The 19,551-nt window shown below is 35.4% G+C and overlaps 1 protein-coding gene across 1 annotated transcript in view; it reads left to right on the top strand.

Moving 5' to 3' along the window:
- Positions 1 to 19,551, top strand: part of HIVEP1 (HIVEP zinc finger 1) — a 142,092-nt gene that overhangs the window by 57,149 nt on the left and 65,392 nt on the right. The window contains exon 3 of the mRNA XM_054591894.1: positions 14,793 to 14,846. Within this exon, the coding sequence (XP_054447869.1) occupies positions 14,793 to 14,846 (54 nt within the window). The remainder of the gene's footprint in view (positions 1 to 14,792; positions 14,847 to 19,551) is intronic.

The following is a 19,551-nucleotide window of genomic DNA, read 5'->3' as shown; positions in this document are numbered from 1 at the left end:
AGTGAGAATACTGATAATAAGAACCTGAGAGTATTAATATAGGTTGATATATGTATATGTATATATACATATGTATGGATTTTTAAGCATATAAGGAAGCACTTATAAACTTTGGGGGAATTGAGGCATTCAAATTCTGTTTCTGATTTGCCTACCCATAATTTATGTATACATACATAAATATATTTTAATATGTACATATATTTAAAATAGTAAGACATCATCTTCAATATGAGTAGTCCATACACTTAATTAAAAAAAAGTACAGAAGTAGATGGAATAAAAAAACTAGCATCACCTTTCCTGCCCCTGCTTTTTATCCTTATCCTTAGAGATAACCACCCACATTGATTTCTTGTCTCTTTTTTTAGAAATGTTTATGAAGACATGACAAGATTGTTTTTAATGTGCACACATCTACAAAATATTGAATTACACAATAGATACTGATCTGAACTCTTTTTTTTTTAAATTAAATTGAGGATTCTCATAGTCCAAAAAATCATTGCCCAAGTCCCGACAGCTGTAAGCTTAAATTGAAAGCAAAAGCCATACAGTAGGAAAACATCTACTAGTAAACTGAGCACTGATAAAATTTGGCTCCCTTGAAATCTGCATAAATTTAGGTTATCATTTATTCCTACCTGTCCATCAGTGTTTTTTATCAGTTTATTGCTGATTTATTATTTTCTCATAGTAACTATTATTTAGAGAATATGCATTTGAAATGGTAAGACAGCAAAGTACTTTCACTTTTCTTGAGTGACCCAACATGATAAAACACAAACCAAAATCCATTAAAATAAGTAAATGGAGAATCTTAATATTCTAAATCTGTATGTACAGCCTTGATCAGTCAGTAGTTTTCTATTTCAGTTTCTGTGTAAGCATCTCTCCTGAATTAGCCCCCGTCCCCTCAGTTTCACGTTCCAGATTCGTTATCATGTCTACAGGTTGACTTCCCATTCCTGTTAGATCATTTTGGCTCCTTATTAATTTGTTCATTTAGTAATTGATAAGTTTACTTCTAAACGTTAGTAGAATTCTTACTCTGTCGTGTGTGTAACTTAAACGGGTGTGGGAAGACAGCAGTGAAAGCAGGCCATTTGCCTCTATAATGCATAGACTGGCACCACCAGTCATCCAGACATAAGAACTTGAGGCTTCTGTGTCATTTTAGACTCTGATTACTTTCTTGATATACCAGCTTTTTGTACCACATTCTCCTCTCACCTGCATATTTGATTCTGCCGTGCAACACCTCCTTGGGCCCCGTATACTGTATGCTTATTCCTACTTTTTATCTTCATAACTCCTTTTTCACAGAAGCTTTTTCACTTTCCTTGGAATTTATGTAAATTGTCACACTTCGCCAGTATTTAATAGGATGAACTAATTAGTAATTTATTTAAAAAGAGCTTTAAAAAACCCAATTAAAAATTATTTAAAAAGCACTTTAAAAAGAGAGGGTGTTTTCAGTTTTTCAAAAGGTTTTCTTAGCTGATAATGTGCTTGTTATTTGTAATGTGTACTAGAAAATAGATTCGGAACAAACTAATTTGGTTTAGTGTTTTTTACAAAATAACTATTTCAGTTATTTATATTGAAACTTATTTGAAGTGATAGGAAATAAGCGTACTAAGATTCATAGTTTTATGAGTTTATTATTTAGGGATGACCTTGAACTTGGGGTATTTTTAGATGAATAAATGTTTTGTCATCTGTTTTACTTACATTATAGACCCTACACTACACTGTTGTTATTTTTGCTTTAACTGGTGAATTGTCTTAAAGAAATGAAGGAAAATACGGTCTTTTTTATCTGCCCTACCTCTCTCCCTTCCTTCCCTTCTGTCACTTTCCTCTTTCTTACAAATCAGGGCTTTGCATTTTTTTCTTTTTTGAAAGGGGCCTATTTATAAATATTTTAGCCTCTGTGGCCTCATATAACTTCCATCACATATTCTTCTTGTTGTTTTCTTTCCCTTTTTGAACACTTAAAATAATGTACAGGCCTTACAAAAGCTGGTTTTGGGCTGGATTTGGCCTGTGGGTCATAATTTGCTGCCCCTACTATAGATACATACTTCCATCTGCTATCATTTCGCATAAGTCTAATTCAGCACTTTTAGCATTGCTCATTTTACTGGTAACAAATTTTCTCAACTTTTATTTGAATATCTTTATTGGCTTTCATTTTTGGAAGATAATTTTGCTAGATAGAGATATCTAGTTTGGCATTTTTTTTCCTCCTCAGCACTTTAGAAATCTCTTGTCACCTATCCTCCACCCCAATATTCTGCAGTTACACTGTGACTTACCTGTGTGTTGTTTCATTTATATTCATCCAACATGGGGGTTGCTGAGCTTTTTGGATGTGTAGGTTGATGTTTTTAGTCAAATTTGGGTAAAAATCAGCTGTTATTTCTTCAGTTATTCTTTCTTGGCAGTCTTCTCTCTCCTCTCCTGCTGGTTCTTTAATTACATATATGTTAGATTACTTGACAGTGTTCTACAGGTCATTGAAATTATGTTCTTTTCTGTGTATGTTTTGGTTTGTATAATTTGTATTAATTTGTCTTCAAGTTCACTAAACTTCTCTTCCCCAGTTTTCACCTGTTGTTAATACCGTCCAGATAATTTTTACTATGTGTATTGTATTTTTTTGTTCTATTAACTGATTCAAACAGAAAAGAGTGAAAAAGTGCAGTGAAATGTATATCTTTCTTACCAGCTCCTCTTTCCCTAGGCGTGACTGTAAACAGCAGCAGCAGTGACTTACGTATCCTTTCATACCCACACATTGATTTTTATATTTTAATACAAATGGAAATAAACTGTATACATTGTTCTTCTCTTGGGATTTTGATTTTTAAAAAAAAAACTTGTATCTTGGAAAGTTTTCAAGTCTTCAAATTCTTACCATCTCCCTGCTCACCAAAAGGAATTAAGAACACTGGCTATCAAAAAAAAAAGAGAGAGAGAGAGCGAGAGAGAGAGAACCCTTTGGCTATCATTGTGCTAGAAACAATTTTAAATTTTTTTTGTATATCTTTTCAGCTTTGATATGCACAAACCTGACTCTTAGTTGTAGTTCAGAAATTATTTAATTTCCTCTTGATTGTGATTATTTTGGTGGGCAGTATTGTCCTTTATTGAATGACTACTGTATGCTTCGCCAACAAAAGAGAGAGGCAAGGAAAATAAGACCAGCAACACTGAAAAAAAAAAAGAAACCAACAGACAGGAGGGAAGGAGGGAGGGGTAGGCAGGGAAAAGGAAGGGAAGGGGCAAGTCAAGGAACATATAGCAAGGACTCATGGGCAAGCTCAAAGTGGGGAAGGATTGGCGGGGAGGGGAGAGGAGGCAGGGGAAAGTTGTGGGAGGTAGGCGGAGACAAATGTATTTGAAAAAATAAATAAAAAATAAAGATAAAAGAAAGTTATGTATCATTTCTTGCTTAATATTATTTGAACGATAACACAGTACATTAATAATACTTTGGTAAACTTTGTTTTTTACAAAAAGATTGCTCCTTTTGTTTTTTTAACTTTTCATTGTGGACGTTTCAAAATGATTACAAAGCAGAATGGTGTAACAAACCTCTACTTGCCTGTCATTCAGCTTAGTAATTACCAGCTAAAGCCTGTCTTTGTTTTCACTTACAACACTGGGTACTTCCCCCTCCCATAATATTTTAAAGGAGACTTCAGATATATTAACTTCATTAGTGTTTTCATTATATAAGCTCTAAAAGACAAATATTTTTCACATGATCACAATACTTCAATGAAACAAAAAAGGAATATTGTTAATATGATTCAATATCCTATCAGTGTTTTAACTTTCCAATTCTCTACAGTGTCATAATTTTTAAACTTTTTGTTAAAATCAGACAAAAAAGTTTCATATATTTTATAGGTTTATATCTTTTATGTGCTTCTGATCTGTAGGTAACCTTTCCATGTCTCTCTTTTTCTTTGCAAATTATTTGTCAAAGAAACTTTTTTCTGTAGCATTTTCTACTATAGGTCTGTTTTTAAATAGTCAAACATATAAGTCAGATTTCTTTAAAAACTGTTTTAACTGATTGCTTTCAAGTTCCCAGATATTCTTTAGATATTACCAGATTATATTTGAATATGTATTTTTTTCTAACATAGTTCTATTTATGGCTTTGTTTTATATGAATTACAGTTAAATGTGTGTGTGTGTAATTTGAAGTATGGCATGCTCTTTGAAATAAAATAGACAAAATCAGATAAAATTAAAAACAACTAGTAGGGTACCCATATCTATGCAATAGATAATGAGTTTATTGTGTCTGCTAAATTTGTGATAGTGGCTCAAGAAAGAAAAATACCTTGTTTCTGTTTTAATTAGCATGTAGTCAACTGTTTAATGCCATACAGAGAGAGGCTTATTCAGATTCCTTGAGATGTGGCATAGGTATATTGAAGTTTAAGTCTTTCCATAGAGGTGAATCTTGCTGAAGGGATGCTGTATATCAACTAGGAGGCTAGGGTTTGAACCAAGGTAATCACAACATCTGAGTTTGAGAGGAAAGAGGGCGGAGCTTGGGTATCCGTGGGCAGAATGGGCCAGCACAGTGATATATTTAGGGGAAGGAAGCTGGGAACATCACAAGTCAGCTGTTTGCTCGGTCTGTAGTAGAAAACTGAAATATCACAATATTATTTAGCCCAAACTGATATTTCATCCACTTAGATCTAGAAAAAATGTTGCTTTCCTTTCAGTCTCCTGTGCCTCTAAATAGTCTTCTTACCCCAGAGGGGTTCGGACAGTTATTTCCAATGTTTCCTTCCTCCCCTCACACTTCTAATCTTTGTCCTCTCTCTCTCTCTCCCCCCCCTACTTCTTGAAGGATATAGATTGGTATCTGCAGTAGTTTATTGAGCTCACAGAACAGAACCAGTGAAACCAGAAATATGGAAATATCAAGAAATTATTTACCCCAAACCATAGTACAGTTGTCACTGTTCCTGGCACACTGTGAGCTTTGTTTCCTGATGATGAGTGAATAGCTAATGGGCGTCCAGGAGATGAGGCTGTGCCGGGAAGAGCCCCTGGGCATGTGGAGGGTGGCGGCCTGCCTGCCGTCGACCAGCGAGCCAGAGTTCACTGGGTCTCATTTCTCTGTTTTTGCCCTGGGTAAAATAGCAACACCCTTGTACTTAAGTTTGTGCGTGTGTGTGTGCATGTGTGTATTCATGTGTGCATGCACACATGAGGGCACATACATGTGTATATGTGCATGTGTGACTCTGTTACTGGGTCAGTAACCGAAGTAAATCTGGTATTTAGCCTCTCAGGAAAAGAATACCCTGTCTTCATGTTCCCTTCTCTCCCCACCATAGTTACCATGACTACCTCCTTCCATACATGACATCAGAAATCATCAAATGGGAAGAGGAAACCAGTGTTGTCATACTCTAATAATAATATCTAAACCACAACAGGCAAAGTATTTTAATGTGATTATTACAAAACTGTATTAATCTACATCAGTTTTCAGTATCTTTTCACAATAGTTCATTATGTTTAAATTATGTTCAAATGTTGAGTTTTCAGGTGGAAATTTATTTTCTAGTTTAGGGCTTACATGAAAAATAAACAACAGATCTAATTTTGCTATTATACATATAACAATATATGCTTTGGTTTTGTTTTCTAGAAATATAATTTAACTGGACATCCTTAGTCACAAAGTGCACAGGGAGTTCTCCTTCCTTATCTTCCTTGGTATCCACTAACTTGGCAGCTTCTTTGATAAGGCAGGCAGATAGTGTCCCTGCTGCTGCCCCTGTTACTTGATAAAAAGTTGCTTCCAACAGATGACTGATAAGACTTTTTCTACTTTTTGCATTTTATATAATTTGAATCTTGATCTGATAATATCTGTAATTTGGAAAACATTGAGTTTTCAAGTTTGGCTGTATGTTAGAATCACCTGGGAAACTTTTTAAAATGCTGATTTAATTAGTATGGGGTTTAGCCTCAGTATCAAGACGTTCAATGAATTTTAAATTATGCGGCTGTTAATATGCAGCAGATTTTTTCTTTTACTGTTTGGGTGATACACGCAAGGCCATCAGACCAGGAACTGGAGAGTGGCACTATGGGACTTGAAATTGGGCTAAGCTGCTTTGGCAGCTTTCTAAGGAAGGAGCTTTCCAACTTCAAGCTTTAACCCTTTTAATAGACTCCTCATGGGCCCCCAAACAGTGTGAGGAGTTTACTTTGCTTCTTTCTTCTTAGGAAATGTGTGCTCAATGATAAAAGTCAGTGATCATCTTAGTACTCTCTGGGGATAAAAAGGTGTAATTACCCCACTATTAAAAACAGAGTTTGAGCAGTGGTCTCAAAAGATGCAGTTCTCAGCTCTACTGATCAAGGCTAAGTAACTTTGTAAAGTGACACCAGATGATATTAAAGGGACAAAACATAATTTAAAAGCTATAGATGGTTCAGTGTAACGCATTCATTGTATTTTTATATACATTTTGTTATTTGCATGGTCCGTTTTGATATCAAGATGATTTTCTTAAGAAAGAAACATTGTATTTAGTTGAATTATAATTTTAAAAGCATATTAGAGTTTATGTCTACTTTCCTCTTTGTACTGTTTTCTCAGAAACATGCTTTTGGAAATGGATAAATGAACAGTTTTACAAGGTTAAGCATTTTATATTTTAAATTTTATTATGGCTTATTATGTGCCTGATCTTCTTTGCTATTTTTGACTTATTATCATATTAGGTTAGGAGATTTTTCATGTCTTTTATCTCTACCTTATTTTTCCCTTAGCCAGTCTGGATCTTTTTACAACCCTTGAATCCTTTCATAAAAAATTGATTATGACCTCTGGCCAGATTTTTGGGACCCTCAGACACTCAGCTCCCCTCCTCTGCCCTTGGTTGGTACTTCTTCTCCTTTCTCAGTTCCTTGTTAGCTACTACCCATCTTGTGTACTTGAGTGATCACAGGATCGATCATTCTAGCACCTCATCTAACTTAATTCTTTGTCCTTCCTTCTCCATTTCTTCACCCTGGGTTGCCAGACTTTGTTAGAATAGATAACACTGTTCTTCACATTGGAGTCACAAAAATTCATGGATTTCTAGATTCACAGATCCCTAGTTACTGTTCATCAGTGCTTTTGTTTATCCTTCAAATAGGTCAGTTCTTCCATTCCCATCCATTACTTTGTCTAATTTCCACCAGTCTCTAAGACCTATTACACAAACACTAAACTCCTTTTTCTTTGTAGACAACCATGCCTCTTTTTTTTTTCCTTTTGCTTTTAATTAAGTTTTCTCTTCAGAGAAAGTGAAATTGTTAATCTATACACAAATTCTGGGTTTTAGGGTAAAAAGATTATTTGTTTTCTAGGTTAGTGTTTTGTTTTTTTTTTTAAAGTTTTTTATTCATTTTCCTGCCACTACTTTCCCCTGCCCCACCCACCTTCACCTCCCACCTTCAATCCTTCCCCACTTCGGCTTTGTCCAGGGGTCCTTTATATATGTTCCTTGACTTGACCCTTCCCTTCCATTTCCCCGCCCCTCCGCCCTTCCTTCTCGTTACTGTCAGTTTCTTTTTTCTTTCAGTGTTGCTGGTTATAGTTTCCTTGCTTGTTTGTTTTGTTGATTAGGTTCCACTTATAGGTGAGATCATATGGTATTTGTCTTTCACCCCCTGGCTTATTTCACTTATGATAATGCTCTCCAGTTCCATTCATGCTGGCATGAACCATGCCTCTTATCTCAATAAAATTTAGATAATTGGGTAGAACTCTTTCAAACTCATCTTTTCTATCAGCAGACTTTGCAACTGACCTATCTACCTCCTTTTCTTTCCTTAAACCTCAGAGAATCACCCCAGGATTGCCCTATTCAAAACTAACCCTCCACCTAGACTCATGATGTTGTCTTCTACTGTCTCCAGAATCTTACCCCTTCATATTTTCCACTGTTTCTTATATCTTTTCTCTGTTTTTGTTGGTTCCTCTCTTTGGGTCTATAAACATCTTTGAAAAACACACTAAACCAAACAACCTTCCCTTGGCTATGTTTCTCTCTGATCTCCCAGTTCACTCTCTTATGGCTAATTTCTGTGGGGATGCTTATTAGAATAACACTTGATCAATATGATGAAGTATATATATCTCTTTATATTCATCATTGGTTTTTTGTTTGTTTTGGTTTTTTGCACTAGGGATGTGATTTAATGAAATGCATTTTGTACATTGGGTAGATTACCTTCTTTTCCCTCCCTTGTCCTATTTGCTTTTACAGCTCACAGCAGCATGCTTCCCGATATTGAAACACCTTTGCATACTTATTTTACACCCTTCTTGGACATGGGTTTTTTACCTTTGAATATAGTTCTTGATGAAGATTGTTGTATCCTATTCACATGTGAGACCTGTCTGTAGTGGTGATTGTTCTGCCTCTTTGTTCACATTTTGATACTGGATTTTACCAGCTTTATAAAATGACGCAGAACTCCTTTTGTGTTATCTTGTGCTCTGTAACAGTTTAGGAAATGCTTTACATATCAAATTGGAAAGAATATGATAATAAAATCATCTGGGCCTGGAACCTTTACAAAAGGTAATTATGTGTTACTCTCTGGTAGGTTTCTCAGTTTCATTCATGGTTGTTATTCTAGCTGAGTTTTTCCCTTCCTGGACAAGTTGAATAATTTTATGTTTTTCTACAGTTTTTAGTAGTTAATCACAATTTTTAAATTCATTAGCACAGAGTTGAGTCTCTTGTTTTTTCATGAATTTCGAGCAATATTTTTCTATTTGAAATAGTACTAGTCTAGACTTACCAGTTTTGATGTTATTGTCAAGTGTCCTCTTAGTCAAAGATTTAGGTCTAGAGGAATACATAAAATATATAACTTTTAGGTTAAAATGTGTTACTTATAATGGTAGATTTACTTAGCTGATTGAGTAGCAAAAACTAGGATAATTTTCATTTAGAAGAGTATCTGTAAAGGGTTATGGGTATTGGATGCATTTTTAACATTACATCATTGTTGTATATTTAGTGTTATTGAAATAGCTCTGGTAGTTAACAGGAAGAGTAAGGAGCTTGTACTGATTTGTAATGAGGGGACGTAGGAGTTAGGCTTATTCAGTAGTAAAAATAGTACAGTCACATATGGTGATTTTTTTCAATCAGATGGTCTGTCAGTAAATAGAGGCGCCTTTTACAGTTCATTAGGATCTACTTCATAGAATTTTATGATTAGCATTTCCACTTAGTGCTTTCAGGCCTAAATGATGAGATAGAGTGTTAGAGCAGAGGTGTTGGTGTCTAACAGAACAGCAAGAAGGAAGGATAAGCTGATAGAATTAAGGTAAAAATTATTATTTATTTTTTCTTTTTAAAAAATTTATTTTCCAATTACAGTTGAAATACAATATTGTATTTGTTTCAGGTGTACAATATAGTGACTAGACATTTATGTATACCTTGTGATCAGCCCAATAAGTTAGTACCCTCCTGACATCATACATAGTAATTACAGTATTATTGACTATATTCCTTATGCTGTAATTTACATCCCCAGACTATTTCAATAATGGCAATTTGTACTTAATCACTTTTAAGGTAGAAATAATTTACGTTGATAGGTTGAATGGAGGAGTATCTCTTCAAGTGCTTTCAGTGTACTTACACAATTTCCTAAATGTAGTAATCACTTATAATGTTAAAGAGGATACAGCGCTAGATCCTTTTTTTAAAAAAGATTTTTTAAAAAAATTTATTTCTAGAGAGAGAGGAAGGGAGGGAGTAAGACAGGGAGAGAAATATCAGTGTGGCTGCCTCTCACAGGCCCCCAACTGGGGACCTGGCCTGCAATCCAAGTATGTGCCCTGACTAGAAATCGAACTGGAGACCGTTTGGTTCTCAGGCTGGTGCTCAGTCCACTGAGGCACACCAGCTGGGGCTCAGTGCTAGACTCTTAAGTGAAACAACCTAATACCAATTTTCTGTATGGTATACAAGTATTCCTTTTTCTCTTTTTCAGAATATATTGGTGTTTTTCTCTGTTACTTGGCAGGTTATTGTCAGCGTTTATATGATCAGTAAATTACTGAGGTCCATCTTACGCCATTATTACTAATGATCATGAGATATTTAGCTACAGACAAAAGGGATTCTACATGCAAGATTTGGTGGTGGCAGAGACGGTAGGGACAGGCTCTGAATGAGGGTGTTAGAGAAAGTGTCCTAAGGGAGGCAACTTCATGGAGGGTTGTCTTATAGAGAAGGGAAGGGGGTTAGGAGGGGCCTTCTGGGAAGAGCCTTAGGGATCTGACAGACCCTGCATTAGATGTGACTATAGCAAAAAAGCAGAAGTGGGAGAGTGGGACGGAGAGGCAGAGAGGTTGTGGGATCACAAAGAACATAGATGCCACACAGGGGAATTAAGGCTTTGTATTTACCATCAAATTGATAAGACTGTTTGAGAAATTTAATAATCGATAAGCCCGTCCAGGAGAGCCATTCTGTTTTCTTTTCATCTCTAGTTCTTTCTATTGTACCTGACACAGGGTAGACATTCAATATAATAAAAACACACAGCTTTTATGTTTTTATCCTAAGCGTTCAGTGGATTGATTCCCAAAGCTGTGATATCCTGGAACCCAAGTCTCCCAGGGAGTGGCGTTTAGGCATCTGAGAAGGTGAGAGAGGCCCCACATTTCACCATAGGGTGAAAATGCTTTGAGAACATGTGCCTACTGACCATTTGAAGATTGTGTTATTAAATAATTTTATAAAAATCATCTGATCGTCTTCTCAGAACCCTAAAACACAAGCTGTTTCTTAAGGGCTCTAGGACTTATTTTTTCAGTGTTCTGATTATATTTCACAACTTGACTCTTTTTTTATTTATAATGATTTATGGATGGTGAAAAAATACTTCAACATTGTTTCATGCATACAAAACTTTTAAAATATGTAAAGCATATACAAGATTGTTCAGTCTTTACCGTTAACAAATAGTTTCTGTGCTTTATTGGAGTAAAAAAATTGTAAAAAAGGTATACATTTCAGATAGTTGCAGAATCAAAATATAATCTATAATATTAGTAACCTCTCTCCTAGCCTGTCAGTCTTTCAGCCATGGATCCCTCTGTATCATAGGCAAAATCATGGATCCATTTATGTGTTTCCGGGGTCTTTTCCAGGTGACAATTCCCAGTATATTTAGTAAAAACTGATTACTTAGTATATCCTTTTTAAATTTTTTTTATTTTTTTCTCCCCTTTATTCCCCTCCACCCTACATGCACCACACCCCCCTTCCCTGCCCCCCCCCCCCGCATTTCCTCCCCTAGTTCATGTCCATGGGTCGTACATATAAGTTCTTTGGATTCTGCGTTTCCTATGCTATTTTAACTTCCCCCTGCCTATTTTGTACCTCTGCACCTTTTCTTCCACCCCCCACCCCCTGGTTTACTGTTCATAGTTTTTGATCTTTTTCTTAGATAAGTTCCTTTAACATTTCATATATAAGGACTTGGTGTTGATGTACTTGTTTAACTTGACCTTATCTGGGAAGCACTTTATCTGCCCTTCCATTCTAAATGATAGCTTTGCTGGATAGAGTAATCTTGGATGTAGGTCTTTGCTTTTCATGACTTTGAAAACTTCTTTCTAGCCCCTTCTTGCCTGCAAGGTTTCTTTGGAGAAATCAGCTGATAGTCTTATGGGAACTGCTTTGTAGATAACTGTCTCTTTTTCTCTTGATGCTTTTAAAATTCTCTCCTTATCTTTAATCTGGGGTAACTTAATTATGATGTGCCTTGGTGTGTGCTTCCTTGGGTCCAACTTCTTTGGAGCTCTCTCAGTTTCCTGGATCTCCTGGAAGTCTATTTCCGTGCTCACATTGGGGAAGTTTTCCTTCATTATTTTTTCAAATAAGTTTTCAATTTCTTGCTCTTCCTCTTCTCCTTCTGGCACCCATGTGATTCGGACGTTGAATCATTTAAAGTTGTCCCACAGGTTCCTAAGCCTCTCCTCAGTTTATTGAATTCTTGTTTTTTCATTCTGTTCTGGTTGAATGTTTATTTCTTCCTTTTGTTCCCAATCATTGATTTGTGTCCCTGTTTCCTTCCCTTTACTATTGGTTCCCTGTGTATTTTTCTTCATTTCAGTTTGCACAGCCTTCACTTTGCAGCCATACTCAACCAATTTCAGTGCACATCCAGATTATCAGTGTTTTGAACTCTGCATCTGATAGGTTGCTTTTTTTCCTTTTGTTTATTTCTTTTTCTGGAGTTAGATCTGTTCTTTCATTTGGGCCATGTTTCTTTGTCTCCTCATGTGTACAGTCTTCCTGTGTTTGTTTCTATACACTAGGTAGAGGTGCTATGTCTCCCAGGCTTGATAGAGTGGCTTAATGTAGTAGGTTTCCTGTAGGGCCCAGAGGTACAGTCTTCCCTATTACCTAAGCTGGGTACTCAAGGTGTGCCCTTTGTGTGGGCTGTGTACACCCTCCTGTTATAGTTGAGCCTTGATTGCTCTCGGCACATCCAGGGTCAGCCAACACCTGTGTTCTGTCCTGGGTCACACAGCATTAGCTACAAAGCTATCTGCAGATGGCTGCTACATTGCTGGGCTTGGAGGTGCCCCCATGAGGCCAAGATGTGAACCAAGGCCGCCTGCTGTTAGTGACAGGCCTAGGGCCACTTAGCAAGAGGTACTGGGCTCGCTGAAGCCAGATCCTGCTTATATGAGAAAATTTAGGAAAACCTGAAGCCAGAGCCAGGACAAGCCATTTGTATGGAAAAGCCACTGGAAACAGCTTGAGTGGGCTTGAAAGTTGGGTGTGGGAGGGCCTCCAGGAATCACCAGGGTGGGACAAACCATATGAGCCAGGTTGATAGAGTCTCAGAATCTACAAAGAGAGACTCTTAATATTTTGGGGGTTGATTGTGTATGCCAGAAGGCATACATGGCTGAATTATCAATATTTTGAAAGCTTGCCTGCCGGCTTTGTGGCTATCTCTGGAGAGGGTTCAGAAAAGAAACAGTGGCGTCTGCCAGCATTTCTGTCTGGTAGAAAGCAGCCTCCCAGCTCTCCTGTATGCCAGACACTTCAGTTCCTCCCCCTATGTCTCTGATGCCTTTCAATCTGCTGCCCTTGAGCTGGAGCTTAGAGAGAGTAAGTCTGAGTAAGTCTCTGTGTGTGTCCTCTTAGAACTGCCTGGGACTTGAGCAATTTGTCTTCCGCACCCTCAATCCCCACTGATTTTTACAACCAAAAGTTATGGGGACTTACCTTCCTGGCACTGGAACCCAGGGGTGGGGGGCCTGATGTGGGGCTGGGACCTCTCACTCCTGAGATATTTCCTCTCTCTATTTATCCAAAGGACCAGCCCATTCCATCTCCACCCCTACTACCGGTCTTGATGTGGTTTCTTTAATTCCGTAGTTGTAGTACTTCCATTCAGCTCAGTTTCTGATGATTCTGAATGATGGTTCTATAGCTTAGTTGTAATTTTGATGTGGTTGTGTGAGGAGGTGAGGCATATTTATCTACGCTGCCATCTTTACCAGAAGTCTCTATTTATAAATCTTATTCTGGATCTAATACTTAGCAGGAAGCAAATAAAACACTGCTGTGGAGAATGCATTTGTCAGGATGAAAATGTAGTTACTTTTGACCATTGTTGATATGTAGTGTCTAATATTTCAAGCTTGCTTGTTTTCTGTATTCTGCTTTGCCCCCTGAGTTGATTTGGTGCACTGTGTGGATCACTATGCAATTGAAAGAATTTTGATCAGTAAATCGAAGGTTCTCTGAGTTTCTGTCTTTTTCAACAAGAATAACGGGGAAGAGGTAGGTAGACCAGAGTTTAAGGGGCCTGTGTGGGACCTGCGCTTTTTATTTATTTGGGGAAAGATGTCATTTTGGAGATTACCTCTTCCATGGCTGGTAGTGGTATTAAGTTTATCACCGGAGAACATTTTGGGGGTTGATTGTGTATGCCAGAAGGCATACATGACTGAATTACCACTATTTTGAAAGCATTTAATGTATGCTTCCATGGACTATCTAAAATATTACATAATTATTGATATTGTATTTATTTCAGTACAAAATATTACCTAGGGTATTTTTTAACTTTTGCCATTATAATTAGTACATAGACCACTGTATTTAGTCATTGTCATAATCATCAAATATGTATATCCTTATAAAATTTAAATTAATTGTTACCAAAGTAGAACATATGCTAATTTACAAAATCCAGTTAATGCCTGGAGCCCCATACCAAAAAGCTGCAGGCCCTGGCCCACAGTAGCCTCCCTTTCCCATCCCTTCCTTAAGCCGCCCTCCTTTTCAGTTATTGCTTCTGGGTAACACCTAATCTTTCAAAACTTCATGCATATATAACATTCCTGTAGTCATTAGTTTTGTTTCTTTTTTTTCTCATTTCATTAAACATATATTCTCCCAGTTTCTATAGAACAGGACTTCTGGAGTGGCATAGATGGGAGATTTTGGCTTGGAGTTTCTCATGAATGTAGTCATTATTTATATATAATATTTCTTCAATGCAGTATAATTTTAAAAGGGAATATATCATTACTTTAACAGTTTATACATGTTTGTTTGATAAATAACATTCAACAAATATTTATTTCTATGTATCAGGAACTGTTTAAAGGAAGTATGTTTGTTTTACTGTATTATTTGTAATATATGATGAGCTGATTTATAAATTTTCTTTGTTTTTCTTAGACAAAATTGAAGAAGCACAAAAAGAACTTAATGGGGCAGAAGTATCCAAAAAAGGTAAATTAAAATCAACCCCAATGTGAACTTTATTCCTGCAGAGATTCCTATATACATATAATTGCAGCCTTTACTAAATCAATCAGTGTAAGTAAATGACACAATTAAAAAACCACCTTGATACCTAAAAATATAGGTACTTTGCTTTATGAAATGCTTAAGCTACATAGCATATTTCATAATTGTTTCCTACATATTAATATATTGCTGATAGGAGTGTGATAGTTGTAGGAGTGAAAGTCCTGGCAGAAGTGAAGATTGTTGCAGCTCTTTTAAAAGCCCGTTTATGAGACTGTCCCACAGCAATAATAAAATCGGTATAATGGATGCTGATGCCTATGTGTAAGTGTGTTCATGTGATGCAGTATATTTTTGAAATGACAAAAACCTAAGACAACTAAAATAACCTAAATGCTATTCAGTGGAGGAGTAGTTGAATAAATTATAGTAAATTCGTATGTTGGGATGTTAGACAATTTTTTTAAATGTTAATTATTTCAATTGACTGTAATAATTAGTTACTAAATGAGAAAAATGAAATTGCACTAAAGCATGTAAAATAGGACAGCTTTTTTTGTTAAGTTAAAAACACATGCGTACATGCATACACATACCCTTATATAGGATTTGATAAAGTTGGAAAGGATTTATACACAGATATCTGTGTAATGTTGTGAGAAAGGGCAGAGGAAGATGATAAACTTTTATTTATAGGTCTTTGTGTCCTTTTGCTAGTTACAATTGGTATAATTTTGTATGAAATATAAGAAGTTTAAAGGCAAAAATTGGTTTTCATGATGGAAAGCATACTGATGATTTGTCCAGGTGGTATGAAAAAATACATTCAATGTAGAACAGTCTGTGGGGAGGGGAGGACAGTGGGGTGGATAGTGTTCCAACATTACTTGTTAAGGAGTAAAATTGGTTAAAACAATATAAAGTTTTCTATATGGCATTTATATTTCATGATTTGTTATTTCTTTGTTTCTGTTGTATCTTCTAATAATAGTGGAATATTTTGACAGAGTAAATTAGTCATGTAGGATTTCAGTTGAAAGTCTTTTTCTTTTTTTTTTTTTTTCTTAAATATCTTTTAAAATTAGGCACCTCACTGTTGTATTAGGGGGTATAATTTCTGCCTGTCCAGGTTCTCCATCCCTTGGACCAGGCTGTGAAACCGCCAAGACTGTTTGGGGTTGCTATGAATAGCTACACCGTGATGTGCAGCAACCTTAGAGAAGTGGCTTCCTCCTTCTTTGTCCTCTCCCCCCACTCCCTTCTTCTGTGAAATCTATGGAATGTCCATATCAAATATGACCCTTTAATGACATTCTTGCAGAAAAGCGAGTCTAGAAAGAGGAGAGATGTCACCAAAGCTATGGTGTTCCTTTGAAAGGTTGACTAAAGATCCCTCCCCTGCATGGCTGTAGATAGCATTTAAGATACTCAGGCTATGAGAGATCTTAAACTTTGGTTTTCATAGACAGCCTTTTTCACATCTAGTAATGGTTTAGAGCAGCTTAAAGTAGCAAAATAATTGTGTTCTTGCTGTCCTTTTCCCTCTTTCTCACCCCTGTGGCAGAGTTTTTAAGAACAGTGAGCTAAACGCCCGATAGGAAGGAGGAAATGGAACAAAAGTTCTAGGAAAAAAAAATGGATAATGAGGTTTAGAATAATCTAGTGGGCTACATTTGGCAGGCTACACTTAATTTAAGACCTAGGATGAATACCAAATGAGCGCTGTTCTATCCAATTTACTGCATAGAATTACTATTTGGCCTTCATTTTTACAAACATGTTCTGGGCAAATTAAAAATAAAATAGTTTTCCTCTTGAATATAATTTAGGAGTATTATCAGTTGGTCTTTAACAACATGAGATGAAATCTTTTAGCAATAAAGGTGTTGAGATTTCTCGCATCTTTGCTTGCTGAGCTATTTTATTAAAGAAAGTTTATTTCTTCCTTTGAAGAGTATACTTTAAAAATTTAGAGTTATTGTTTTTTATTGATTAAAATGATTCATGTAGGATTGATCACTTTTTCACTATTTTTTCCACAAGCTTTTATTTCCCTCTGTGAGTTTGACTTTTTTACATCTGGCTTTTTTTCTACAGTGCTCATAGACAGTTCAAAGGCTCTGTCTCCATTGTACATACTGTGGTCCTTTACTTATTTAAGGTTTTTTCTCCCCTCTTCTTGTTTTGTGATTATTAGGACAAGTAACTAATTTATCTTCAGAAGCACTTAACATAATGGTAGGCTCATGTTAAGAAAAGAAATTTGCTCATTGATAGATTAAAATAGGCATCTTTCCTGTTTTATAACATTTTAAGAAAAGATCAATCTATTTGTAATATGGCGTCATAGAAACTTCTTTTGCCCATTATACACCAAGAGTATATGGAAGTGTACTAATTTATGTTAATGTACTTTATTCTTTTTTTCTCATTTTGAATGAAAAATCAGATGACTTTACTTTGATTTATTTTGATTTAATCAATTTGAGGGGGAAATACAGGATGCAGCATTCACACAGTTCTCCATATTGTCATGATATTCCTTACAGTGCTTTTTACTTGTTCCTAACATCCATTGTGCTTGACACTATTTATAAAATTATTGTGCAGGCTTTAAATAAAATAGTGGATGTCACAGATGTAGTAAGGGAAGGATATGTGTAAGATAAACTGGGAAGAAATAAATAGATTTATTAGAACTTTTTATCTTTTGAATAACCTTTAATTTTAATACTTTGTTTTAAATTTTATCACATAATATTTGAAATATATATTAACATATGTAAGATGTGAAATTGTAAAGCAAAGAATAACATGGTAATAATCTTTGATTCTAGCAACTAGCATGTTGTTAATACTGTTGTGTAAACCTGTTGCTCATCATGATTGCTGCCCACTCTCTGCTCTGTAGGGGGTATTCACTGTCCTCAACTTAGTGTTCATCATTTTAGTGTTTCTTAAAATTAATTATGTGCTCTTAAACAATATACTTTTTAGTTTTGGCTGAGTTTGAGCTTGAACAAAATTATATAATTGTGACAGCTTTTTCATTCAACATTGTTGCTGAGAGTCATGCATGTTGTTGGATGTATTGAATAGCTGTTTCCTTTCACTGCTGAATAATACTTGGAGTGAAATGATTTGTTCCTCCATTCTCTTGTTGATAGATTCAAGTTATTTCTACCTTTTTGCTATCACAAAGAATGCAGCTATGAATACTCTCCTATCCTGAGAATGTCGATATTCAGCTTCATAAGATAATGCTAAATTGTTTTCCAAAAAGTTTTTTTTGAAACTTTACATTCCCATCATCAGAGTCTGAGAAGTCATTTTGTGCTATTCAGTACTTGGTATTATCTGCCTTTTAAATTTTTTTCTAGTTGAATGAGTATAAAATATTATTTTGTTCAGCTCTTGATTTATTTTTCCTTGAATACTAATAATGTAAAACATGTCTTCATTTGCACTTCTTGAAATGCTTACTGGTATCTTTTACACAGTTTAAAAATCTTAATATATTTTTGATAATAACCCTTTATCCACTATATGTTTTAGTTTTGGGTTTAATTTTTTTTTATTTCTTTAAAGTGCCTGTTAGTAAATAGAAATTCTTGATTTTAATATTGTCAGTCTGTTAATCTTTTTCTGACTAGTATTTTTAATTGGAATTTTTTATTTGTTTATCTTAAGAAAGTTTTTTTTTACCACAAGGTCTTACATTTTTTTTGTGTGTTTTCTTCTAAAAAATCTTTTACATTTGCATTAAAAATTAATCTGAAGTTGATTTTTAAAAACGTGATGTGAGTTAGGGCTCCAGTATCTTTCTTTATCAAATGGATAACCATTTGTCCCTGAAAAATGTATTGAGTAGCTTCTCCCTTATCCCTGTTTCAAATTAATTTTCTCTGAGTGTATGGGTTTGTTTCTCACTCTCTAGTCTGTTCTGTTTGTACATGGGTTAATATCACAGTGTGTTAATTACTATCACTTACTGTCTAATACATAGTAAAGCAGATTCTTATAGTTGTTTTTCAGGAGTATTTTGACTATTTCCAGTTTTTTGCTATCCATTTAAATTTTAGAATCAGCTTTTTAAAAGAATTTGTTGGAACTTTGTTTGAGATCACATTGAATTGGAAGCAAACTGACTATAGTCACAATGTTCAGGCTTCCTATCAATAAAGATAGTGTATTTTTGATACTTGTATTTTCTTTGTGTCTTATATAATTTTTTTCATATACCTTATTTTATTGGATTTAATTCTTGGGATTAAATTATTTGCTGATTTTATTGATTGTGTGCATGTGTGTGTGAGAGAGCGTGCGTATGCGCATTTTCTAGCTCTTTTTTGTGAATAGAAATACACTTTTTTATATATTCTTAATGTCCAGCTACCTGGCTAAACTCATCCATTCGGAAAATCGGATGAGTCTGCAGATGCTTTAGAGTTTCTTGTAAACAGACATACCAAGCTAGGTGTAATGAAGGCCTTGTTTCTTCTTTTACAATTTTTGTTTAGTTTATTTTCCTTGTTTTACCCAGTTGGTTCCAGTGGAATGCCAACAAAATGGTAGTATTGGCATCTTGACTTGTTCTTCATTTTAAAGGGAATTCTTCTAATATATCTCCATTAAAATATTTTATGTCTTTTCATGGGAGGGTGTGTTCAGGTTTTTTGTTTGTTTG

This window comes from Pteronotus mesoamericanus, unplaced genomic scaffold (assembly GCF_021234165.1).
Source record: "Pteronotus mesoamericanus isolate MK-2021 breed Mesoamerican mustached bat unplaced genomic scaffold, CSHL_Meso_final scaffold_31, whole genome shotgun sequence".
Classification (NCBI taxonomy): domain Eukaryota; kingdom Metazoa; phylum Chordata; class Mammalia; order Chiroptera; family Mormoopidae; genus Pteronotus; species Pteronotus mesoamericanus.
Note: the sequence above shows the minus strand (reverse complement) of the source record. Positions and strands in the feature narration are given on the sequence as shown.